The sequence below is a fragment of the Triticum aestivum genome, chromosome 2B (assembly GCF_018294505.1).
Source record: "Triticum aestivum cultivar Chinese Spring chromosome 2B, IWGSC CS RefSeq v2.1, whole genome shotgun sequence".
In the NCBI taxonomy this organism is placed as follows: domain Eukaryota; kingdom Viridiplantae; phylum Streptophyta; class Magnoliopsida; order Poales; family Poaceae; genus Triticum; species Triticum aestivum.
The window spans coordinates 736,996,670-737,023,518 of record NC_057798.1 but is presented as its reverse complement, the minus strand read 5'-3'; the positions used below and the strand labels follow the sequence as shown (position 1 = coordinate 737,023,518).

Sequence of the window (26,849 nt, the reverse complement as noted above, 5' to 3'; positions counted from 1 at the left end):
CTTAGTAAAAGTAGGGAGACGACCGTTCAGCCAGTGGCCACTGCCGCTGCCACGCACCTTGTCGTCAGCCACCCCCAAACCCGACCCACCTTCCGTGACACCTGCCCGCAGCGCCGCTTTCCCACCCCCACCGTCTTCGGGGAGATTCCAACGAACTTGTTTCTTCATTTAGTGTCGAGCAATGACGACACTCCTCCGCGGCATCCCTGGCATGACAACGCTCCTCCCTGTCGTGTGCGGCAATGAGCAAAGCTGCATCGCCGTGGATGAGCACCTACAGAGGAAAATCTCACATACATTATACAGAACCATGATTACCGCCTGGCCATCATCGATTTTGATGATTCATTGCATTTCGTACCATGTCTTCATGTTACTAGAAGAAGAGGAGAAAAACTCATTCCGACGAAGAAACGCCAAAATGTGGCCCATCGAGGATGAGTTTTACCTTTCATTGCACGCATATGTCACACTCGGTGAGTCTTCGTCAAATTATTATTTTTAAGGATCGTCTATCCTAGTCCCTAGATAGCTCATGGACATCATCTAGTGTCCAGCAATCGTTGTTGGCCGCCTGAAAGGAAGAAGAAAGGAAGAATAAAACAAAAATGCTAGACTTATGGGATGAGAGTTATGGAAGGTACTTACGGAAGGTTGTGTACCGGTACCATTGATTGCCCCCTGAATTCAACCGGGGGCAGACGAGCTTTGCTACATCAACGGGCAATTTACAAGGAAGGTTTATGGGCTGGGCACCAGCCAGCCCAATTAGGGAGGAGTAGGTTATTTAGCCCAATTAAAACAGGACAAGTCAGTTCATTAATTAAGGAGTAATCCTTCCAAAGATCAGTCCCACCTTCTTAGGTTGCGACAAGTGACGTACTGCATGTGCGCCACTTGTTACAACCTGGGAGTTTTCTCTTTTTTTCGTACATCCGTTTATTCAAAACATTTTATCTTTTAAACCGTGCGTCCATATCTCGAATTGTTTTCATCATTCGATTCCTTGCGTCGAGATCTTCAAAACTAGATCCCATGTCGATAGGTTTTGACAAACTTATTTCACAAAAAAAATGGATGAAAAAACTGAACCGGAGCACTTTTTTTCCTTTCCGAAAGAGACACAACCGTACCTCTCGCAAAGCACAACCGTGCCTCTTGCAAAAAAAACCGTGCCTATCACGGAAAGGAAGAAAAAACAGAAAACACACGGCCGCGCCTCTCGCGAAAGCACAATCGTGCCTCTCGCGGAAGCAAACCGTGCTTTTCACGAAAGGAAAAAAACAGAAAACACATTTTTTTTCGTTTTTGAGAGGCACGGTCGTGCCTCTCGTGAAAGCAAAACCATGCCTCCGGCGGAATAAAAAACAAAATACGCATTTATCTCGTTTCCGAGAGCGAAAGCAAAATGCTGCCTCTCGCGGAAGCAAAATCGTGTCTCTGGCCGAAGGAAAAAGAAAAGAAAAACACGTTTTTTCGCATAATTTCCTTTTTTTTGCCTAAAAGCTAAAGACAAGTGAAAAACCAAAAAAACATTTAAAAAGCCGAAAACGCGTGCGAAAAGTAAAAGAAACAAAATCTAAAGGGAGCGCCTAGAGCGCGACACGTGGACCTTGGGAGGCTCCGGAAGGAGTGCTCGTCAACTAGTTTCTCTCATCATATATCTTCGTTGGTTTAGTCCGTGTGCCTAAATTTTTTGGGCCCATCCCATGGTTAATCCGTACCCCTCCACCTCAGCCCCGTAAGAGCTTTCCGAAAAAAAAACCGTAGGTGTAGCTAGCTGAGAGACTTCCATGTGGGGTCGAGTTGGTTTAAGGGATTAAGTTTAGGGATCAGCTAGATGAGGAAAAATTGGACCCCGATAAGGAGCGATACGATGCCTATATTATCATGCTATTTACACATCAGTTACAGGGGTATGTTTTTCAACAACATTGCTCCACCGGGTGTCAAACTTACCTTGTTTTTTATACCTAAGTTATCATGCCTGCATTACCTAAATTATCATGTTGTTTACACTGAAGGTACGGGAGGCAAAAAAAAGGTTTCCCAATCTTCTCCCCATGCACTAGACACTGAAGTTATCATGTATGTGGTGTGTTAAATTACAATGCTATTTAGGAAGGAGTTATCGGTGTATGTTTCAAATATTTTTTCCCCGAGTTGAAGTTAACAGGGCACGGGGTATTTTAACTTACCAGCCATGCGGTGCGAAATTACCATGCTATTTTCGCGGGAATTACCGGGGTATGTTCCAACACCCGGTCAAAAAGTTACAGGCCCAGTTAACTTAGCAGCCCCTCAGGCCATCATGTAGAAAAACTCCTTGCAATAAGTTCTTTGATAATCACTAGGGTGGAATGAGTTATCTACGGGTCGATTCCATAAGTTTTTGATTCACCAACTCCACCAATGTACAACTACATGGATTGATGAATCTCAGCACAAGCATGATGTAGCTGACCTGGTTAGTGCGGTTAGAGTTTCCCATTGACCAGGCTAGGTCCTCGGTTGATGCACCATGTCAACACCATGAAGGACATGCCGGACGCGACCACACCCAGAATTTAGGTAAAATCAATCAAAGCCGATTAGTGGCAAGCCATGTTGTGCATAATGTAGCAGCAATTCAGAAGCACGATGGTTGGTTGGTTTCTTATGGAGTAGAGGAAAGTGAGGATCTGGAACCTACTGGGGATGATCCAGCCGGCGAGGCTGCCGCCGAGGCCGACGACAGCGGCCTAGAGGAAGCTGAAGGCCACACCTATGTAGAAGGTGAGCACCATGGCGCCGTCGAGCTAGACAAGCGTGCTAGCGAGCTTGGTGGCGCCGATGTCTGCCTTGAGGTTGAGTGACTCGGAGTGGGTGACTACGACGAGCACGAAGGAACATTGGGGGATGGCCATCCGGCAGCTGGAGAAGCCCCTGTTCATGAGGCTCCCCGTCGTCTGATAAGATAAAGAGAAACATGGTTTATCTGGTTGAAACAATACAAGTTATCGGCCGAAACAAATACAAGTTATTGGGCTAACACATCATAAATTATCATGCTAAAATGAAGTTACCATGCAAAAAATAGAATGAGTTAAACATGCTGACAAGTGTGAAACGTGGTGACACTTCATAGTTATCAAGCTGGCATATTAAGTTATCAGGCTCAGTTTGCATAATTAATCGGGTTGAAAGTAAAGCAAACCGAATTAAATATGCTGACACGGTATAATTTATCAGGCTCAATTTGCATAATTAATCAGTTTGAAAGTAAAAAAAATGTTGAAAACAGATCGCAAATATGCTGACACGGTATAATTTATCAGGCTAAAACAATGTGAACTATCAGTTAGAAATTGTTCAAGTTACCATGTTGAAAAAATAGAATGAGTTAAATAGGCTAACAAAGTGGTTCTTATCATGCTGACACACTAGAATTTATTTCAGGCCGACATACTATAAATTATCAGGTTCAAGCTGCATAAGTCATCAAGTCGAAGTAAAACATAAGTGTTGAAACCAGTTAGAGTTAAACATTTTGGTACATCACAAGTTATCAGGCTGACATATTATAAGTTTATAACTTAACTTATCAGCTCAAGTTGCTTAAGTTATCTGGTTAAAGTAAAAAAACAAGTATTCAAAGCGGTTCGAGTTAAAATGCTAGCATGATATAATTTATCAAGCTAAATCAATATGAATTATCAGGTAGAAACAATTGAAGTTACTGTGCTGAAAAATAAAATGAGTTAAACAGGTTAGCAAAGTGAGTGTTGTCATGCTGACACGCTAAAAGTGACCAGGCTGACATAGTGTAAGTTACCGAGATGCATAAGGTTCAGACATTAGACTTGCTCTGAACAAAATACTCCTCATGCCAAGTGGTCCCAAGGCCAAGAACAGAAGGAAACTTAAGTACCTGAATGGTTAGATCAAGATCAATGGTGCCATGTTTGTGCTGCTCTCGGAAGGTCTCGAAGCCCTTTCACGATATGTAGTTGAACCGGTGCACGTCGATATCGATCTCAAAGTAGTTCAATCCCTACATCATAATAAGTAGACATATGCACATGTTTCAATCATGATTAGGGTGCGTCAGGAAATATATGAATTTCGGCATGTTGATGGAGATGTGGGGAAGCATGAATGGTCAGTATAGATTGTAGAATTTGTGCTGGGGTATAGACAACACTGACTTCTGGTTGTAGGTCTGCACAAGCCTCCCGTCGGCTGCACTAAGCTGCATGTCTTGGGGTTCACAATGTCCGCAGAATTTTCAGCCTCTCTGTGTAGGGCACGTTGTTGTCCACCGAGAACCCCTTGATCTTCTCCATTTCCTAATTCATAACACTCTGCATAACTAATTACTTACCAGAAACTTGTTTGAGGCACTAAAAATGTTTAGCTTATGAAATGTAATCAATTTGGCTCACCTTGATGATGTCCTTAAGCTGAGGATAAATCTCTGTGTCGAAGCAATCAGATATCTTGACCAGAATTACGCTTTCACTGTCATTCTCACCAAACATGGTAGTAGAATAGGTAGGCAATTGTACAGATCAGCTAACTTGGTAAGTTTCAGATCTAACAAATCAATACCGCTTGGATAAGTAGTTCATAATGTTCGCAACTCCCACAGGTAAACATAATCCATACAGAACAAGGTGAGCAGTGCGGAGAAATGTTAGATGAAACAGAGCTTTCAGATGGCCGAGGGGACTGACTGACCACACACCGAATCAGTTCGGCAGAGCCTTGCCGGCACGGTGACCACCACCAGCAGCAGGAGCAACACCGCCCGCCGCGCCCATTCCCAGTCCACGACGGACACCGGACAGAGTCCGCCTCGGCTGGCTAGTCGCCGGCGCGTGGTTGGCTCGCGGCGGCACGCAGAAGGTAGAGGGGGCGGCGCACAATGCCTGGTGTGGGTAGGGGGAGGGGGGAGTGTGGGCGGCGCGGGGAGGCGGAAATAGGAGCCTACGTCGGTGGTGGCGCGGTAGTGAGCGAGTGACCATGGTGGCGCGCGAGCTCGCCGGCGGCTCGGATGGGGATCGAAGCGAGGTCGGGGGAGAGAGGGAAGCAAAATTGGTTTTCTCGTGAGGGTGGGGTTCGATCTGTTTGGTGTTTTTTTTCTGCGTACCGCTTCAATCACGTGATCATGATCCGACGTCTCCCAGCTGGTGTGGCAGTTTTGCAAATTGTCACAGGGTTGCCAAATACATTTTTCGTTTAAATAAACTAGAAGACACCTCGTGCGTTGCTGTGGGAATTTGTAGAAAGCAACTATAATGCGCATGGAAAATCTTAAGCGGAAAAAATATCTAAAACACATAATATAATTATGAAAAAAATACTTAGGTTCAGGATCACAAACATTAGGACCTCAAAATGTATGTCTTCTTATTTTCTACTGACCACTGGGGAAGTATATACAGAACATAATACAGTTTTCCATTTTATCGTGAAATTAGATACTACAGTTATGGCATAGCATGTTGTGTTTCAGTTCACCAACTATGAGGATTTATGGTACTATCATAGTGATGCTTCGCGGGTGCAGCAATGCAAGATTGTTCTGTAATGTAACTTCTGCAATAATATGTTATTGTTTATCATCAGAACTAATGTGATGACCTAAGAGAACTATGAAGAGAGGCAAAAGTATTTTCATTAGTCTTGTCACAATGCCTAAAGGCATATAAAATTCTCAGACAGATTTTGCCATTGAACCAATGGTGTCACTTAAAATGAAGATTACAATTTTGAAGAAAATTATCAAACATATTTAATCCGGATTACATGTCTGTAGCTGCACAAATAACTGAAGGTGCTCCAGTGTAGAAACGCCTGGCAAAGAACATCTTATGGCTATGGCAGAAAAAAAAATAGATCCAATATTAGTATAACAACCAATCATCATACAAAAAGGTTTAGTGCATAGTTACCTCGTTGCAAAAGAGGTGTAGTCACCAATCTAGCACTGCTAGCTAATAGTCAGTTAGGAAGATATAAAGATAACCCACTTGAAAATCCATGGAAGAATTTAATGAACCGAAATAGAATGATGCCATGCACCAAGTATACCTGATAAAAAAACCGGCTATGTTTTCCATTGCATACAAATACATGAGCAAATGAACAAAAGGTAAGAAAAGCTGACCCTCTTTCCGCTGCAAAATCAGTCCATATACTATTGGGCCGTACTGGCCAGGGCTCTCGCACTTGACGTCGCCCACCCACGCATAGGCGTACCCGACGCCGGCGTCGGCGCCGTGGAGCGGTGGAGGCCAGAACTGCTCGGCGACCAAGTACCTTACAACTTGACCACGGATCACCACCACAACGGCGCCTTACAGAGTGCACCGGCCGCCAGCTGGAAGATCTCGACCAGTGTCAACGCCAGCTGGAAGCTCATCGGAGATCTGACCGGACAGAAGGACGCGGGTCGTCGCCTTCAAGGCGGCGGCCCCACGCGCCATGGCGTTCGACTACGGATGTGAACAAAACAGTGGCATACACAATCAAGGATTATGGCAGCAGTGTGCGCATCTCCATCTGCGATGGACCCTAAAGGCTTGGCCGGCGGCGTAGTATGAGAGCGGGAGGTAGAGATACAGGAAAGATGGAAGAATCGGTTGGGATTTTTGTAGGACATGGATGGAGATTTATACCTTCAGGGAGATGAAGGAACCTAGTCGTCCGAGTATAAATTCTCATCGTAATCAAAGCAGTTTCCTTGTTCACGTCCCGTTAATTCTAGCATCAGTTTTCTACAGTATATTGGTGGCTATCTATGAAACCGACGCATGCAAGTATTGATTACCGTTTATTACGCATGGCAAGCAATGTGTTGAATGTAAAAGTGATTGAATGAAGGAAAGGCTCCTGATTTCATTGATTCTCAAGATATATATACACTCCGAAGAGGCGCCTTGTAGAGGCGGTAGTTACAATAGAGATGGGAAGGGAAAGAATGCGTCTGTACGGACACATGTGCCCGTACGAGGCGTCTGTTCGGTGTTGGACACACCTATTCAACTAATGACGGTTCATTAATTAACCCGTGTTAATTAACTAACATATAAAATCTATTCCTAACACTCCCCCTTGTACAACACCTCTTCTTGAATAATCCATTACTGAAGGCTTCTTGTATATTCGTCATTCACCTTGAGAAATCCTTGTATAGTCTTTAAAGTCTCCTTGAAAAACCCCGTGGGAAAAAATATGAGGAGAATAGTGTAGATATGTTGCTAAAACTCCTTTAAACCCAGTGGGAAAAATAAGGAGAAAATGAGGCAACATATAATGATTATGTCTCTTGATAACCCATATGAGAAAAACCTTCGGAGAAGGATAAAACTCATAAATAAGTTTAGAGACCAATAAATATGTCTTGAGTACTTTCTTTAAAAACCTCGATAGGGAAAATAGAAAGTATATGATATATGATCTTTGAGAAGATATAGCCTCATTAAAAACCATTATGAGAAACTTTGAGAGAAAACTCATAAGGAAAAAGAGTGCGATTATATATACCATTGAAAACTCCTTTAAAACCTAGTGGAAAAAACATAAGGAGAAATGATATGGCATATATGTACACTTGTGCTTCTATTGTCTCATTAAAAACCTTTTATGAGAAACCATTAGGGAAAAACTCATGAAGGGAAAAAGAGTACAATATATGCAGTCTTATGATTGTTAACAGGTTATAGATTTGGGAAATTACTCCCCCTGAATTTTGCAAACCTGGAGAATGTGTAATACAAATTCCATTGATATGATCATGACATTATTAATAATCTGTAGGATTTTCAAAGTATGTTGTTTGCAAATTGTTTCCTCACTTTCTATAATTTCCGAGGATAAGTAATTTTCGAGCAATGTGCTTTATGATATTGCTCTTCATATAACCTTTAGGTATTGAATAACACAAGTGGTAGCGTCTTGATAACTCAAGTTTGTGATTCTGATGAATCTCAACCACATGATTTTGAATGTGGTTAATCGTTCTGCTAAGCCATGCATATTTTGCAATGCTTTTAGATAAAGCAATTATGTTAAAATGATAACTAGAAATAGCCATTAATGCCCACTTAGATGACTTCCATATAAAGGCTATTCCCGCAAATTCAGTCATTGATATGGCATTGTTGGGATCAAAGAAAGAGCCAATATCATTATATCATATCATGGTCATATCTTGTATTTCCTGATGGAAATATCCAAGCTTTATTGTGAGCTTGAGATATAAGCTAATATTTCTTATATCGTCCATATACCTTTTGTTGTGGGTTGTACTCTGAACAAAGATAGCAAATTTAGTGTCAGGTCTGACGTAGTTTTGCAATTATATGAGTGCTTTGACATTAGTGAGATAGAACTTCAGGTCCTGATATCACTTCATTATCACCCCTAGGTATGAATGGATTTGTACCCTATCAGGGGTACCATGACCATATTACATGTCTTTTATTGGTTTGATATATCCACATTGGACTTCTCATATATGTCTTGGATATATGTAGACTGATATATATTCTTGAGAGAATGCTCAAGTTGTAAGCTTAAGCTAAATTTGGCTGAATCCAAATTTCCCGTCTTGAGATGATTATGTGTATGTTTAGGTCTTGTATAGACATTGATGATGAGGCCATCAATATACACTGAGGCGATGAAAGGAAATCAAATCTGGGATTCCTTTATTAAACATGTAAATAATTATCATTATTCGAGTAATCCTTTTGAAGAAGGAACTCATTTAGTCGGTAGTACCATATGATTTCCGACTATTTCAAGTCATAGAGTGACTTATGAAGTTTTACACAAAAATTATTGCGATTTTCTTTTGGATTCGGAAGTATAAGCCCTTCAGGGACTTGAATAGAGATTTCCGAAATGAGAGACTCATATGAGTATGTAGCCACTTCATCCATCAACTGCATGGTTATTGTTATTATTTTTATTGCCAATGATATTTAGTATCGAAACATAATTTCGCTCATACCAAGAGGGTATGTTACATCATAATCGATGTCGGGTCTCTGCGTGAACCCTTTTGCTACAAGCCTCGCTTTCTCACCACCTCATTGACTTTGTCTATGAATGAGAAGTTTTTAGTATTCCATATGGAAGATACTTATGAGGAGTAGGTATTACTGCGGTAAATACTACTCATTTGTAGAGCGAGTGCTATTCTTCATTGCTTACTTCCTTTTATGTGAACCAATATGAGTGCAAGAGGCACTCTACCATGGATTTTGGTTCGGGCCCAAAAGGTTTAGCAATTTGAGAAGAAATATATGTCGACAAATGTAGTCTTTAGTTTATTTGATTCTGATGGAATCATTGAAGTTTGTGGATAATATATTTATTCCTTTTAACTCCTTGTGATTTCCTACAACAAATGGAGGCAAGGTGTTTCGATGTCCCGGCACCAAAACATTTGTGCACATTTATGCCGGGCTTTGGATGATGAGCATCCAGTGAGGTGTCTTTCAACTTGATGTTGAATTACATTTACTGGTTGAGGAATTGATTTCCTCTGTTTCCGCGGAAGCATATGAGAAGTTATATCTCGTGTTGTCAGACTTTCTCCCCCTCTTGCTCTCATTTGGGGAGAAAAGTGGTTTGTCAGGTACCTCCACTCTTCCTGACACTTTACTGCAGGAATATAGAATTTAGTGACACCTTGTCATCAGTAAATGTATGTGGCAGATTTGCAATGTGTTGCAAATATATGATTCTCTAAACTTCTAGTTCAGATTCTTTGAGTACGTGGATATAAGGATTGAATGTCAATAACATTTATAATTTATTTCTCGGCATTCTTTGTGGTACTTATCTCCCCCTAATGCCGGAAAATATCCTTATTGCTTATGCAATCAGCATACGGGCTATGAATAATTTTGATTGACGGATAAATTGTTATTCTTCACATAGATCCCTAATTGTCTGTGAGTGCCCATTGATGTACGCTGGAGTGGTGATATCGGTATGTAACGAAATTATCGCAGATGGGAAATACTTTATTGATTTCCACGTAGTTACTACAAGGGGAAAGTAGTATAATATGCAGTTGGTATGATTTAGATCATACTTACAGTGTGTAAGGCCGTATTTGTCCAGGAAGAGGCTAGTAAATTTACAATTCTTTGAAAGTGGTCATGTAATTTATTTGACTTTGTTTGATAAGAAATTTAGTTAAACCATTCTAGGTATGTACATAGGGTACTGAATGCAATCAGAAAAGTCTCGTGAAATGAGTTCAACGACATTGTCCATTTGAATGGATTTATCTTTTGTTCAGGAGAATTTTGCTCCTACTTTGATAAGTTAAGCAATTTATCAGGTAAGATCATGGTTGTGTGTGATTAGAAACACACTTAAACAATTTATAAATGTGTATATGAGTGCCATAAGTTATCTAAATTGCCCCAGATAATGGTTAAGCAATCCACATATATCTTTTGAATGTGTTCAAGGAAGAATAAGTGGCTTGCTTAGAATTGTTAAGGTGAGAGTTCCTTAAAATAGATTTCCCCTATGGCACATGTGGTGCACATATAATCTGATGATATGGGGAATATTTTGCAACTTGTTAAGTTGTGACCAACAGAATTGTCAACAATTTTCTAATCACCCCCAAACCAGGATGGCTAAGGCTATCAAGCATAATATTTAATTTATTAATACTTAGAAAATCATTGTGTGCGCAACAATATTGAGTATGAATTGAAGCATACATTCAAATTTATCGAATATTGTATCCAAGGGATATGATATTGGACATTTTACTACATGTTGTAGTACAGGTATAGGCTAATAATATGGTGGGATAATTAGGAGATTACCTGAGGTCCCCGATATTCTTGAGTGCAAATGAGTTCATCCTCCATTTTGTGCACTAGATTTTGGTCCTCCTTCTGATGAAGATTCTGAGAACAATCCTTTACTAGAATTCGGTTGTTATTTGCAAATTTTCAAATTTATCCCATTAAACTTATTGGCCTTTTAATAAATTTGTGGTGTGGTTCAACCATATGTTTGACGGTCTGGTAATCATAGGTACAATATTTATATAACTACACATTTGACAAACTGGAGAGCTGTCTTTTGATCATTTGAAAATGACCAATTCCTATTAAGAGATGATTCTATCTTTGGTTGTCTATTAGCATCCACTTTACTTCGAATTCCTCATGGTTTTGTGTTGTTACCACTAACTTGCATAGTATTGTCGGTACTAGTAAGAAATTTCAAATAATGGTATAGCACCCGTTGGTTGAATCTGACGATTTTAAGAAATTCCATGTTTCTTCATCATAAAAATGGTAGTACCATCTTAAGAGGAGATAAAGTGTATAAGGAATTTTCAACTGGATCTGCATATGAAAATATTTGATCACGAGATCTCAACTTGAAGTTGATCATGTGACAGAATTGTGAGATGCAATAGACTTGAGGTCTTGAAAAACGAATGGGCGATCATTCGTGATGTGCTCATGGCAGCATGTTTCTCTTAAAGGAAAAATATTCGAAGTGAATAAATACTCATCCATAATGTACTTAGTTTGAGAACTAAGTGAAGTTTGCGACATATAAAATGAATATGTACATATTTAGCTATCAAGAGAATAGCCATGACATTTTTCAAACATGGGGTTAGTCACTATAAAATATCAACCCAAAATGTGATGTGGATCTTGTAATAGTGTTTGAGACACTCGATCTTTGCTATAAATTATGGTCTCCACCTTTATGTATGGACGACAATATCATCACAAATAGTAATATTTGTGTAATTTTCCACGACTTATTCAAGCAAAATTATGCTTAAATAATTCATACTAGAAAAAAATGCAATTTTAATCATGTAAGATCATTATTATTATCTCTTTACTAGGAGAGTAAATAATTTTAGTGAACAACAATAATTGCTTCAAAGGAGCAAATTTTATGATAGCTGATGCTAGCTATACACTCATATGTGTAGACCTCAATTTATATAGGATAACACTTTGAAGATAATCACCGGATGCGGTGTAAATCTCGCAGTAATAGATAACATAGTCTGACTTTTGTCAGTAGATGTTCATAATTCTATTACCTTATGTTATGCAAAATGTGTGAAATCATTTTGAAGGTAATCATCTGTCAAAAGTGACATGATGTAGACCTTGCTGTAATAATGGATAGTCTGCAAAATTTGCAGTAGATGCCAGTATTACCTTATAATATCTTGAGGTAGTCACATATAATATTAATACTTGGAAGAGCACTTCGAAGGTAGTCATCTTGTTAAAATAAAAAAATGTAGACCTCACAGTAGTGATGGATAATCTGCAAATTACGCAGTAGATGCCATCATACCTTGTGATACGCAAATAAAATATGATGTAGTCATATTAAGTATGACACTTCACAATCATTGTTCTGAATTTACATCATGATTTGCAAGAAGAAGAAAATCAACTGCAAAACATAGTTGTTGCATTTATTGTAAAGAACAGTACTAGTATCTTTAGGGTCCATTGCAGATGTAATGGTCGGCCCATCCAAAAACATATAGGCTCAATGCCTTGGAACTCAACCGATATTATATAGTGGTATTAACCAAAATTTAAAACAATAAACCTGATGGCTTGTGTTCAAGTAATATTAAGTCTGATGATGCATTTGCCAATAAAAGAAACTAGAAGGGCTTAGACTCAAATGGCCGAAGGGATAAGGTTCCCTATCGTCATCCACTCATCCTCGATGCATCACAAACCCATCGATTTGTTTAGTTCTGCACAGAGGCACCGATGCTGCGGTTCATGGCGCCGCCGGCCGTAGCCAGAGGGCTTGCTCGTACAACGCCACGCGCCAGAGGGCGTTGCCGGCCGTCGGTTTCTGCGCCGTGCCGGAGGACGTCGCCTCCACTGCCGCTCATGGTGCGCTCACGCCGAAGGGCTGGATAGCCGCGTCGTGGTTGGTCGCTCCGTGGGAGCCGCCCTGAGGTCGAGAGCCTCGGATGATGGCCATGTGGCGGGCTCGTCGCTGTGCGCCGAGGATTCAGACCGATGGAGGGCGCCGCCGGGGTGCGTCGGGCGCAGAGGGTGTCGCCTCTGCCTGGGCTGTGGACCGCGCTGCCGCGCGCCTGAGGGCATTGCCATGCCGGGCACCGGCCGTTGGCCGCTGCGGCCGCCTCCGGGTGCAGGCTGGGAGCAGCCGGGCCGAAGGTTTCCGCCGCTCCGCTAGGAGCCTGGCCGAGGCAGCGTTGTCCGGGCCATGGGTCGCCGCCGAAGTTTGCCTTGGACGGCATGCAAACGACGCCCTGGAGGTTAGTGCTTACTTCGTGCAGGAACGAAATTGGAATTGAATCACCTGATTGATGTATCAATCAAGATACAGAGTTGGTCTTTGGATGATTGTCGTTTTGTACGAGATGTGTTACAGGGATCTTGTATGTTTCCTTCTGATCCCCTCCCCGTTCTTACCTTTCTCTCTGGATTTTGTGCTTTCATCTCATTTGCATTTGGTTTCTTCCCAGATTGAGAGATTCGCCGCGCCTGGGCCGTGAACGCCTCGGGCTGATGCGGGAGGTCGAGGCCACGCGACCACGCGCCGGCTGGAGACTTGCGCCGCCGTGCCGTTCTGCAGCGTGAGGCGTGCACGCATCACGCGCCGGTGGGCTTGGACTGTCGCCAGTTCCGCGTTGCTCGCAGGCGAGCCGTTCGTGAAACCGCTCCGCCGGGGACAACGCGATGCGTCAAAGAGGTCTGGGCTCGCACTCGTTCGGCTGTCTCTCGGCCATCAAGGACATCGCCGGTGACGGATTGATAGTGTGCGGGCGCCGCCGGCGCTGCCAGTTTGTTTAGTGGCCTAATCGCTTGCTCGGGTTAGGGCAAAGGGCTGATAACGTGTTGAATGTAAAAGTGATTGAATGAAGGAAAGGCTCCTGATTTCATTGATTCTCAAGATATATATATACTCCGAAGAGGCGCCTTGTAGAGGCGGTAGTTACAATAGAGATGGGAAGGGAAAGAATGCGTCTGTACGGACACATGTGTCCGTACGAGGCGTCTGTTCGGTGTTGGACACACCTATTCAACTAATGACGGTTCATTAATTAACCCGTGTTAATTAACTAACATATAAAATCTATTCCTAACACAATGGACGCTTGCGTATAGAGTCTAGCGATTGACCTTTTCGTTTTTGCTAATTTTATCTGTCGCACGGGAGGCTACCTAAGTTAAGGTGAATGGGCTGCATGACTCACGGCTGATTGGTGGAGAACTGCTGACGTGGCAGCCTGCTGATGTGGATAGCCTGCATGTCTATACAAATCAAGTGGTGGGGGTTCCTATTTAGATATAGTAGATTACCATTGGTCACACCAATTTGCCGGTGTTGTAAATTGCCATGGCAATAAAAGTTGAAATTTGCCATGGCGATTTAGGTAAAACTGCCATGGCAAAACAAAATTGAAAGAACAAACTTGTTGTGCTCTCAAACTAATTTGTAATGGCCATGACAAACATTTCTCGGATGGACATGGCAAGAAGACACAACGAACCATGGCAAAAAATGCATTTAGTTGCCACGAAAAAACATAGCTATAATCAAAATAGTGATTTTAGTTGGCATGGCAAGTTTACCATGTTTTTTAGCATAATAGGTTGCCATGTATTTAAACATCTTTAGTTGCCATGGCAAGTTTGCCATGTTTTCGAACATATTAGTTAATATATTTTGCCATGCTTGCCATGTTTTTGTACAAACTTCATTAAAAAAGTATGCCATGTTATTGCACATCTTAGTTTGTCGCGCCAAGTTTGCAAAAGGTTTTGAGAAATTTAAAATAACATGGCAAGTTTTGAACATCTGAAAAGTTTGACATGTTTTTGAACATCGTGAGTTGCCATGGCAAAAATGCCATGTTCTTGAACATCTATAACTTTGCCATGGCAAGTTTGCATGTTTTTGAACATGCTAATTAAAGAAGTTTGCCATGTTTGCCATGCTCTTGAACAAAGTTAGTTAAAAGAAGTTTGCCATGTTTTTGCACATCGTAAAGTTTGCCATGTTTTTTAACATCTTAAATTCCCATGGCAAGTTTGCCATGTTTTTGAACATCTATAATGTTGCCATGTTTTCTAACATCTTAAGTTGCCATGGCAACTTTGCCATGTTTTTTAACATCTATAACGTTGCCATGTTTTTTAACATCTTAAGTTGCCATGGCAACTTTTCTAATAACTAACTTAGAATTATTTGTCTCTCTACAATTTGCCATGGCAACTTTTTGATAACAAGTTAGAATTTATTTTTCACTCTACAAATTTGCCACGGCAACTTTTTGATAAAAATATAGAATTATTTGTCTCTCTACAATTTGCCATGGCAACTTTTCTGATAACAACTTAGAATTATGTTTCTCTCAATAATTTGTCATGGCAATTTTTTTATAACAGCTTAGAATTATTAATTTGTCATGGCAATTTTTTGACATGGCAACTTTTCTGATAACTATCTTAGATTATTTTCTCTCTACATCTTGCCATGGCAACTTTTTGATAACAACTTAGAATTATTAATTATGGCTACCTTTGTTTGGACTACTTGGAATTCACAAAGCATAATGGAAAGCACTAATCACGACAAGTACATGGCAAATTCAGTTTGTACCCCTCTGTTCTTAACTCCCTTATGAATTGCATTTGAGGTAGTCCTGTAACTGAGTACACTAGCTGATTAACTCACATGAGAATTGGCTATATGGCTGGGTCAAGGCACATACTGAATTATGAGTTTCTGCAGCAGCATAACACATGCGTCGGTCCAACTTGCCTAAAAAATATCTTCAGTACCATCACTGCCTGCCAACAATGACAAATTTGACAAATTTGATCTATAGACGAAATTAAATCACAGAATGAACTGTCCGTAAAACTATTTCACGCGGCTGACCCGTGGCGCCTAGCTCTCAGGCGCTGCACTAGTGCAACGCCCGGGAGCTAGGCGCTGCACTAGTGCAACGCCTAGGAGCTAGGCGCTACACTGTATAGTGTGGCGCCTAGCTCTCAGGCGCTGCACACGACTTAGTAATTTTCTGATCACACGTGTGCGACGCTGGCCGTAGCGCCTATCTGTGAGGCGTTGCACAGTGCAGTGTGGCGCCTTCATGACGGGCGTCACACAAAAAGGTCAGCCGCGTGAAATAGTTTCACGGATAGTTCATTCTATAATTTTGATTCCGTCTATAGGTCAAATTTGTTAAATTTGCCGCCAACAATCCCTCTCAGACATGACCGGAGCCACTCTTGCAGCAGCCAAGCCTTGACGTCCGACTGTCGCGTACATCCTGCACGATGCAGATAAAAATGGGCCTGCTATATCAATCTCCAACCACGCTAGAAATGAAGGAGAGGTGGGGGCGAATTGTACCTCACGGAGCAGCAGACACTGAATCCTCGACGGCGGCAGCATGCGAGGTCGGGATCCCTTGCTGGCGCGCATGGGCATCTCCCACTGGCGCCAGATGGGGGCGCTGGCACCCCGGAGCATCAACACGTCGGCGTAGGCTCCGTCACATATCTCCACCTCCGCGCCCCGCCTCATCGAGCTGCGACGCTTCGGCGACGACTACGCTCCTCAGTCCTCACCCTTCCGCGCCACGCAACCTTCAGCAGCGCCACAACACTTATGGCTCCGCTCCTCCCCTTCCGTTCCACACCTCCTCAAGCAGCGCCGCCGCCTCCCTTCCCTCTTTTGCCGTCGAGATGGTGGTCGCCGGGAAGGAGACTGTCAATGGCAAGCGGCTTGGACGGAGCGCGGCGCGCGGAAGGGGGCAAGTGATGGAGGTTCCTCGAGCGCGAGCTCGGGGAGACGAGCTGCACGGGGCTTGGGCGTGTGATGCGCTGCTCGCCGGGGATCTGGTCGCCGTTGGGCCTGGGCTCGGCCACCCATGGGTGGTTGTTGAGCTCGATCCGGTCGGAGATGCGTGGCACCGGGATGAAGCAGGGGGGAGGCGCTATGGGCTCGGCTCACCGGATTCTCGCCGGAGGTGCGCGGGCGCGACGGCTCTACTCCGATCGAGACAAAGGGGGATATTTGAGATGGGAGAGATTAGCGAGTGGGGAGAGGAAGAAGAACAGATAAGTGAGGATGTGTCGTTCGGGTCGAGCCCCTGTTAAACCGAACGAGTCTCTCCAGATGACGTGGCTCTCTCCACCGCTTTAAGATCCGTGCTCGAAATCAACGGCCAGAAGGGCGTTCGGACGAAACATCAAAAATCTGGCACGTTCGGCAGTTATTGATTCCGAAAGTTTAATCCCTCAATTTTCTTTTTTCCTTTTCGATTTGATAGGTGTATATACTACATATGAACGCCAATGTGACGAGGACCCTTGCATCACACTCCTACAGCCTATAGCTAGCTCCCATCCTTGGCCAGTTTGCCTAGTGCACGCCGCGGAGCGGTAATTCCCAAGCAACAAATCCATGGCTTCCTCGCAAACATCTCCGGATCGACGTATCGGCAGCACAACTCCAAACCTAGCCCCGATCCATGCCTTGACGACAACAATGCTTCCAGCTAGAACAAGAACGAGATCCAGCATCTATATATAAAGGCCATGCACGCACACATACCATAGCAAGTAATTAGCCATGGGGAGCCTCAAGCTTTTCTCCCTTCTCCCCTTCCTCTTGTTCGCCCTTGTCGCCGCCGGGGAGCACTGGGAAATTGAAGAGCTCAGCACGTACGTCGTCCACGTTCAGCCCAAGGAGAACCACGTGTTCGGCACGACCGACGACCGGAAGGAGTGGCACCAGTCCTTCCTCCCCAACAATGGCCGTCTCGTCCACTCCTACCACCATGTCGCGAGCGGCTTCGCGGCCCGGCTAACGCGGCGGGAGCTCGACGCCGTGTCCGCCATGCCCGGGTTCGTCGCCGCGGTGCCGGACGTGATGTACCGCCTGCAGACGACGCACACCCCGCGGTTCCTCGGGCTGGACACGGCGCTGGGCTTTAGGAACCCGTTCGTCGGGTCCGGTGACGGCGTCATCATCGGGGTGCTCGACACCGGCGTCTTCCCCAACCACCCCTCGTTCAGCGGCGAAGGAATGCCGCCGCCGCCCTCCAAGTGGAAGGGCAGGTGCGACTTCAACGCCTCCTCATGCAACAACAAGCTCATCGGTGCCCGTAGTTTCATCAGTGAAGGCAGCTCTTCCGGCGGGCCTCCGACCGACGAGGAAGGGCACGGCACGCACACGTCAAGCACCGCGGCCGGAGCCGTCGTGCCGGGCGCTCAGGTGCTTGGCCAGGCCAATGGCACCGCGTCCGGGATGGCGCCCCGTGCGCACCTCGCCATGTACAAGGTTTGCAGCGAGGACGGATGCGCCAGCGTGGACATCCTTGCCGGCATCGACGCCGCCGTGTCCGACGGCTGCGACGTCATATCCATGTCACTCGGTGGAGAGTCGGTGCCGTTCTACCACGACAGCATCGCTGTCGGCACGTTCGCCGCGGCGGAGAAGGGCATTTTCGTCAGTATGGCGGCCGGCAACTCCGGCCCGAACTACACCACGCTGTCCAATGACGCGCCATGGATGCTCACCGTCGCCGCGAGCACCATGGACCGTTTGATCAGCGCTAAAGTGATCCTCGGGAATGGTCTCTCCTTCGACGGCGAGTCGGTCTACCAGCCTGACTCCGTGGAGGCCCCGTTGGTGTACGCCGGTGCGAGCTCGACGCCCTTCGCTCAGTTCTGCGGCAACGGCTCGCTGGACGGCTTCGACGTCAAGAACAAGATAGTGCTCTGCGAGCGTGGCAACGATGTTGGGAGGGTTGACAAGGGCATCGAGGTGCTAAGAGCCGGTGGCGCCGGCATGATTCTCACCAATGAGTTCATCGACGGCTACAGCTTGCTCGCCGATGCGCACGTTCTGCCGGCGTCGCACGTCAGCTACGCCGCCGGAGTGGAGATCAAGAACTACATCAAGTCCACGTCGAACTGTACGGCCAAGATCTCCTTCAGAGGCACGGTCCTCGGCACGTCACCGGCGCCGGCGATTACCTCCTTCTCCTCCCGTGGTCCTAGCACCCAGAACATGGACATTCTGAAGCCGGACATCACTGGCCCTGGCGTCAGCGTGCTCGCCGCGTGGCCGTTCAAGGTAGGCCCGCCGACGTGGTTCAACGTGTCAACCTCGCCGACCTTCAACATCATCTCTGGCACGTCCATGTCGACGCCGCACCTTGCTGGTATCGCCGCGCTGATCAAGAGCAAGCACCCAGACTGGTCGCCGGCGGCGATCAAGTCCGCCATCATGACAACCGCCTACGTCACCGACCGCTCCGGCTCGCCAATCCTCAACGAGCAGCACAAGCCCGCCGACTTCTTCGCCATGGGTGCCGGCCATGTCAATCCGGACAAGGCCGTGGACCCCGGCCTCGTCTATGACACTGCCACCGGGGACTACATCGGCTTCCTCTGTCGCATGTACACGGACCAGGAGGTCTCGGTAATCGCGCGCCAGTCAGTGAACTGCTCGACCGTGCAGAAGATCCCACAAAGCATGCTGAACTACCCGTCGATCTCGGTGACGTTCGTGCCGGACTGGAGCCCCTTGGCCCCGGTGATAGTGGAGCGCACGGTGAAGTACGTCGGACAGGCGGAGGCGGCCATGTACCAGGCCCAGGTCGACATGCCGGCGGGCAGCTTCGTGAACGTCACCGTTATTCCGAGCGTGCTCTGGTTCAGCCACGCGACGCCGGAGCAGAAATTCACGGTGCTCGTGTTTCCGCTCAATGCCAGCACAACGGCGGTGCAGGGCGCGATCCGGTGGGTGTCAGACACCCACACCGTGAGGAGCCCCGTCTCTGCCATGTTCCCCTCACAGCACTAGAGCTTCCTCGATCCACTTGACACTTGACTACTTTCCTTTTGTTTTTTTTAACTACTTTCCATCAACAGGCTTCAGTAATATGGGTTGGGAATAAAAATGTAAGGGTACATGTTTGAGTTGATTTGTATACCAACCATGGCATTGGCCAATTTGAGGTTCCGGAGCAGGGTCTTGTGCAACTAAGTTTTTTTTACCGGAGCGGGGATGTACCGGAGCGCAATCCACCATCCCTCGATGCTTCTAGATCCGTGTGGGTGGACCCTACTAGTTTTTTATTTCCACCTCAGATTCCAGGATACAAGCTGTATACAACTGCAAATACATGATGGACCCCACGACAGACAGGATATCACCCCCAGGCCGTTGTCTCCTTCCCTCATCGATCTCTTTTCTCCCCACCCCATCTCTCGTCAGTTCGTTCCACGGGGCTCGGTGGTTAATCCCGGCTATGGCCGCCGCGAGATCCGCCTTCTCCACCAACATCCGACACCGGATTCGGGTTCCACTGCCGGCACCTACCGCGGGGGGCACATAGAAGGCCGGCGGCGACGCGGCGGTACCATGAGGCCGACGAGGAGCAGGGGCCGGATCCACTGGCCGTCGGGGGGTGGCTGATCCGGCGAGGTTCCTCGATCCCGCCAACCAGAAGCCCATCCACCGGCATCCTTGCTGCCCCGGCAGCCGTGGTCGCCGTTGGTGTCTCCGGATCTGGTGAGTCATGAATCCCATCTCCCCTAACCTCTCTCCATATGTATTTCACGATTTCAGATTTATTTAGCATGATTTGAACACTCTATGTTTCTTTACCACCAGATCGTCGGCCTCCTCTGCTACTTCAATTTCAGGATTTTTGAATGTTTGTGACAGAGAGCATGTGTTGTAGTTTTTTGAAAGAGACCAAAATCTATGAAATTACTTCCCTGTAATATATTTGAATGCGGTGTTGCTAGTTGTCAAACAAACTAATGTGAAATGGTTTGTGGCACAATGTGAAATTTATATTTCAATCTGGTGAAACTGGATTACTTCAGTATGTCGAAGTGAGATTTGAATGACTTTCAGTGAGATTTGGAATGATTTTCAGTGAGATTGGAATGTTTTTCAGTGAGATTTGAATTGAAATAGCTATGTGTAGTTGAGATGTGCAAAAAATGTGAAACTGGGATTTCAATGTGTTGTTGCAAGTTGCAAAACTAATTTCTGTGAGATTTCAATGTGAAACTGGAAAAAATATGGAATTAGATCTCTGAAAAATATGAAACAACTATTTCTCTTATCTGTCATTTGTTATTTCAGTGATATATGTATTGAGAAATTCCCTGGAATATATTTCAATGTGGTGTTGCAAGTTGTGAAACTAATTTTTGTGAAAATATATGAAATTACTTCTCTGAAATATATGAAACTGTTGTTCCTCTTATCTGGCATTTGTTATTTAAGTGAGTTTTGTATTGGGAAATATGAAATTACTTCCCTGAAATATATTTCAATGTGTTGTTACAAGTTGTGAAACTAATTTCTGTGAAAATATATGAAATTAGATCTCTGAAAAATATGAAACTGCTATTTGTCATATATGTAATTTTTTATTTCGGTCATATATGTATTGAAATGTATGAAATTACTTCCCTGCAATATATTTCAATGTGTTGTTACAAGTTGTGAAACTAATTTCTGTGAAAATATATGGAATTAGATCTCTGAAAAATATGAAACTGCTATTTGTCATATATGTAATTTGTTATTTCAGTCATATATGTATTGAAATGTATGAAATTACTTCCCTGAAAATATATGTAATTACTTTACTGAAATACAGAAATATACATCACTTACATAGCTCAGCTACACATACATATGTGAAATATATATTACAATGTAGTGTAACTAGACTATTTTAGCCTATGCAAGTGTTATATGCTTCTTAAAAGGACTGCAATAATTTTTTGAAAGATTTGAAATGATATTCCAGTTAGGTATGAATTGAAATAGCTATGTGTAGCTGAGTTATTTTGGAAAAAATATATAAAATATAACTGAAATCACTTCATAAAATATAAAAAATGTTCATGTGACCCTTTTGAAATGCTATGTTTCAGTCTTTTGTAAAGATATTTGTTTTTGAAAGGATTGAAATCATATTTTTGAAGAATTGAAATCAGGACTTTCATGGTTGAACAATCAATTTCACTTGTGAAAAATGAAATTGGAATTGGAATAAATGAAATCACTTTGTAAAAAGAGAAAAATGTTTATGCAACACTTTTGAAATACAAAGTTTCACTCTTTTTTGAAATATATTTCTGAAAGGATTGAAATATGTTTTTTTCTAAACGAGCTGAAATTAGATTTTGAAATTAAGTGAAATGTTCTTTTTTTTTCAAATTCATATCTACTTTACAAAAAAATTCAAATAAGTTTAAAGTGAGAAAACTTGATCGGTTGAAAAATGACATGTTCTGTATCTGGACTTGGGAAGTGAGAGATATGCCTCGATCGTACCTGGAAAGCCAGCCTGGGACAAGGCTGAAGTCACGTGGGTGTGACATGGCTGATGTCACGTGGGTGGGCCCATCTGATTAAATACGATGCCTTAAATGAAGGAAAGATGAAATACAGAAATACTACTTTTGAGTTGGCAGCATCCTATTGGCGGGAGGAACACCGGTACATCCCAACACCGGTAAAAAGAGGTTTGCGGGGTCTTGTGTTCCACTCTTGTGTTTGTTCGCCCGTGGCATTTGTCTTGGCTAGAGCCTGATGTCAAATCAAATCAATTGAGAAGCAACTATTGTTCAATCAGCTCACATTAGCTAGCATATGACTTACATCGAGATCCATGCAGATTTTCTTTTCAGTTTTTTCTTTTTCTTTCTTACATGTTATAGCACTTGACTGGAACCTAGTCACACCCATTTTTTTAAATGCGACCGACAATTTCACATGGCCGATGAAAGATGTGTAATATTAATTGCACGCGAGCAGCAACAGACGTGTATGTGTAGTTGCACGTGACTGAAAGTATGTCCAATCGTTGTTGCATTAGGCTGACACGCGTGCAACTGTAGTTGCATACGACCAGGCGGCATGCAACTGTAAGTACGCATAAATAATAGGACCCACAAATCTAAATAAAATTGACTAAAATGCGCACCAAGAAAACAGAATATAAAACTCAAAAGGGAAACATCTGCTTGAATCACCGTGCACAAAAATGATGGTTCAAGAGTTGATTGAAATACTTCCTCTGTAAACTAATATAAGAGCCTTTAGAATACTAACGCTCTTTACAGAGGGAATGGTTAATTTTCAATCAATAGAGAAATAGCAATCCAAGCTATCTGTTATGCTATTTCTCACATGATTAAGTAATTCTTATGCTATTTCTCACATGATTAAGTAATAACTAATGGTATTTATTGATTCTCAAGAGATTAGAGATTTTCTCTTTGGTGACTTTTTATTAGGGGAGATTAAAGAAGTTGTTTTTGAGATTGCATAATAAATCCGCGACTCCTAGTGATTTTTTATAGTTCTATCAAGAATTAAGGGAAGTGATTCAAGTATACCCGAAAGAAATGTTTGATAAATTCCACAAAGGGGAACTAGTGGTTAAGTGGCTTAATCATGGTATCATTACTTTGATGACTACGGTACCTGATGCAACTGTAATTTAGAAATTGAGACCCATATACTTGCTCAATGTGAGTTATAAGATACTCATAAAAGGTTTAGCAGAAAGATTGGTTCTATAATCCACCCACTTCCTTCACTACAATTAATGTCAGGACACTAAAATCGTCTCCAAGTTTGAATGGGGGTATTCCGCTGTCTGAGCAGAATTTTGAGTTCCATGGGATAGAGCAAAAGGAGTCTCGTGGGCACATACGTAACCCAGCTGATAGAGTTTGCATGGATGGATTTGATGTCGGCCATAGGTTTCTGACCCGCTCAAAAGAGTTTCAGAATGAATCCAATTTTTTTCGAGGAGTTGTTCATTTGGTATGCGACATCTTGTCCATTTTGTCCCCTCATAGGAGTATAAGACATGTGGATTTTTAAAGTGGGTCGACGAAGAATGGAAAGGGAGAGCGATGCTAGTGATCCACAAGCTAGCTGATGCAAAATTGATGCTATAGAAATCATTAATGTAAAAGAACAAACATATAGCTTGTTTGAAAGAAAAGAGAAAGGCAGTAAATTTCAATGTCAAGCAGGCCTTAAGAGCGGGGATAGAAGAGATTTAGTTGTGCTATCAGTCGTAGGTAGATGTGTAATTTTGCATCCTCTCCTGCAATTGTTTATCAGGTGATTTATGTGAAAAGTTATGAGTATGTATGGGAACACTTTTAGAAATTATACGGATAACTTTTGGAAATAACCAAGAGCACTATCAGAGAAACCAATTGCAGAAACATTTGTGATCGGTTAAACCTAATACATCATTACAACAACGCCATCAATAAGCTAAGCAATATGCTAAGAACACAACTATTAACCAAGAACACTATAATAATTATTTGAATTTAAGTCCCCATCATTGTGTCATTCATTGATGACCCACAAGTATATGTGCTTAATTGTAGCCTTTTCGATAAGTAAGAGTGTCGAACCGAACGAGGAGCGGAAGGAAATGACAAGTGGTTTTCAGCAAGGTAATGTCTGCAAGTGCTAAAATTGTAAGCAGCAGAGTAGTTTCAGCAAGATAATTTGTAATGAGCAAGTAACGACAGTAGTAACAAAAGTGCAACAAGGTAGCCCAATCCTTTTGAGGCAAAGAACAGGACAAAACAGTCTCTTATGATAAGCAAAGTGTTCTTGAGGGCACGAGAATTTCATCTAGTCACTTTCATCATGTTGTCTTAATTTGTGTTCACTACCTTGATAATTTGGTATGTGGGTGGACCGGTGGTTAGGTGTTGTTCTTACTTGAACAAACATTCTACTTATGATTAACCCTCTCGTAAGCATCTGCAACTACGAGAAAATTATTAAGAATAAATTCTAACCATAGCATTAAACTTTTGGATCCAAGCGGTCCCTTACGGAATAGCGCATAAGCTGGGGTTTAAGCTTCTGTCTCTCTTGCAACCCATCATCTAATAACTACTCCACAATGCATTCTCTTAGGCCCAAATATGGTGAAGTGTCATGTAGTCGATGTTCACATGACACCACTAAGGGAATCACAACATACATATCATCAAAATGTCGAACACATACCAAGTTCACATGATTACTTGCAACATGATTTCTCCTGTGACCTCAGGAACGAAAGTAACTACTCACAAATGATAATCATGCTCAAGATCAGAGGGGTATTAAATAGCATAATGGATCTGAACATATAATCTTCCACCAAATAAACCATATAGTAATCAACTACAAGATGTAATCAACACTACTAGTCACCCACAAGCACCAATCTATAGTTCCGGTACAAAGGTTGAACACAAGAGATGAATTAGGGTTTGAGAGGAGTTGGTGTTGTTGAATATGTTGATGAATATAGCCCTCCCTAAGATGGGAGAGTTGTCGGTGATGATGATAACGATGATTTCCCCCCTTCAGGAGGGAAGTTCCCCCATCGGAATCACTCCGCCGGAGGGCAAAAGTGCTCCTGCCCAAGTTCTGCCTCGAGACGGCGGCGCTTCATCCCGAAAGTCCTCTCCTCAATTATTTTAGGTCAAAGTGACCTATATACCAGAAGACGGGTACCGGAGGTGGGCCGAGGGGGCAGCACCCACCAGGGCGCGCTTGGACCACCTGGCGCACCCAGGTGGGTTGTGCCCACCTGGTGGCCCCCTCTGGTACTTATTTGCTCCAATATTTATTAAATATTCCATAAAAAATCCCCGTAAAGTTTCAGCTCATTTGGAGTTGTGCAGAATAGGTAGCTTGACGTAGCTTTTTCAGGTCCAGATTTCCAGCTGCCAGAATTCTCCCCCTTTGTGTATACCTTGCATATTATGAGAGAAAAGGCATTAGAATTACTCCAAAAAGCATTATTATACAATAAAATAACATAAATAACAGTAGGAAAACATGATGCAAAATGGATGTATCAACTCCCCCAAGCTTAGACCTCGCTTGTCCTCAAGCGAAAACCGAAATCGAAAAACATGTCCACGTACTTAGAGAGAGAGAGAGAGGTGTCGATAAAAACAAAAATACGGACATAGAAGCATCATGCAACTTATTATAACAGCAACAAACTTTAACATAAACCTTTTATCATAGACTTCTCATGAACAAGTGACAATTTATCACAACATCGAAGTATAAAGCATAAACTTCATTGGAAACCAACAAACTATGTTCTCTGTCAATTTTGCAACTACAATCATCATCTTTTCAGGAAGGATCACGTATTGGAGCCTTTAGGAAAGTCCACATACTCAACCATCATTTAGTCTTCTATGATTGCTAACACTCACCGTGTACACATGAGCAAAATATTTCAGCCGGACACATAGAAAGATAGGGGCTTATAGTTTCGCCTCCCAACGCATTCACCTCATGGGTGATATCAACAATAATAACTCATGCTACCCATATTCAACATGATATATGTGCCTAGATCTTTCCTCACCACATGATGCTTGCCAAAGGAGAAAAATAAAAGGAATAGAGAGAAAAACTTTGACTCTTGCATGAAAGTAAATTCGTGAAAGTAAAAGATAGGCCCTTCACAGAGGGAAGCAAAGGTTGCCATGTGCTTTTTGTTTGTATGCTCAACCCCTTAGTGCAAGATAATGTCACGTTATATCGCCCCTTGTGATGGCAACCTTTATTATGCAGTCTGTCGCTTTTATTCTTCACCATCACAAGTTCGTACAATGCTTAATTTTTCCTTACACTAAATGATCTTACACATTTAGAAGCAAATTTTATTACCCTTTTTGCACCGATGACAACTTACTTGAAGGACACTACTAGGGAAAAACCTTATACAC

General features: G+C 43.3%; 2 protein-coding genes across 2 annotated transcripts; both read left to right on the top strand.

The window, feature by feature from the left end:
- Nucleotides 1-12,645: 12,645 nt before the first annotated feature.
- Nucleotides 12,646-14,089, top strand: LOC123047046 (uncharacterized). Its single transcript, XM_044470541.1, has 2 exons — nt 12,646-13,318; nt 13,529-14,089. Exons 1-2 carry the CDS (start codon nt 13,010-13,012, stop codon nt 13,556-13,558), a joined length of 339 nt encoding a protein of 112 aa, XP_044326476.1. The 5' UTR covers nt 12,646-13,009; the 3' UTR covers nt 13,559-14,089.
- Nucleotides 14,090-17,652: 3,563 nt separating this feature from the next.
- LOC123042367 (subtilisin-like protease) lies at nt 17,653-19,893 on the top strand. The gene has a single exon (XM_044464838.1). The coding sequence runs from the start codon at nt 17,653-17,655 to the stop codon at nt 19,891-19,893; it is 2,241 nt and encodes a 746-aa protein (XP_044320773.1).
- The last annotated feature ends 6,956 nt before the right edge of the window (nt 19,894-26,849 follow it).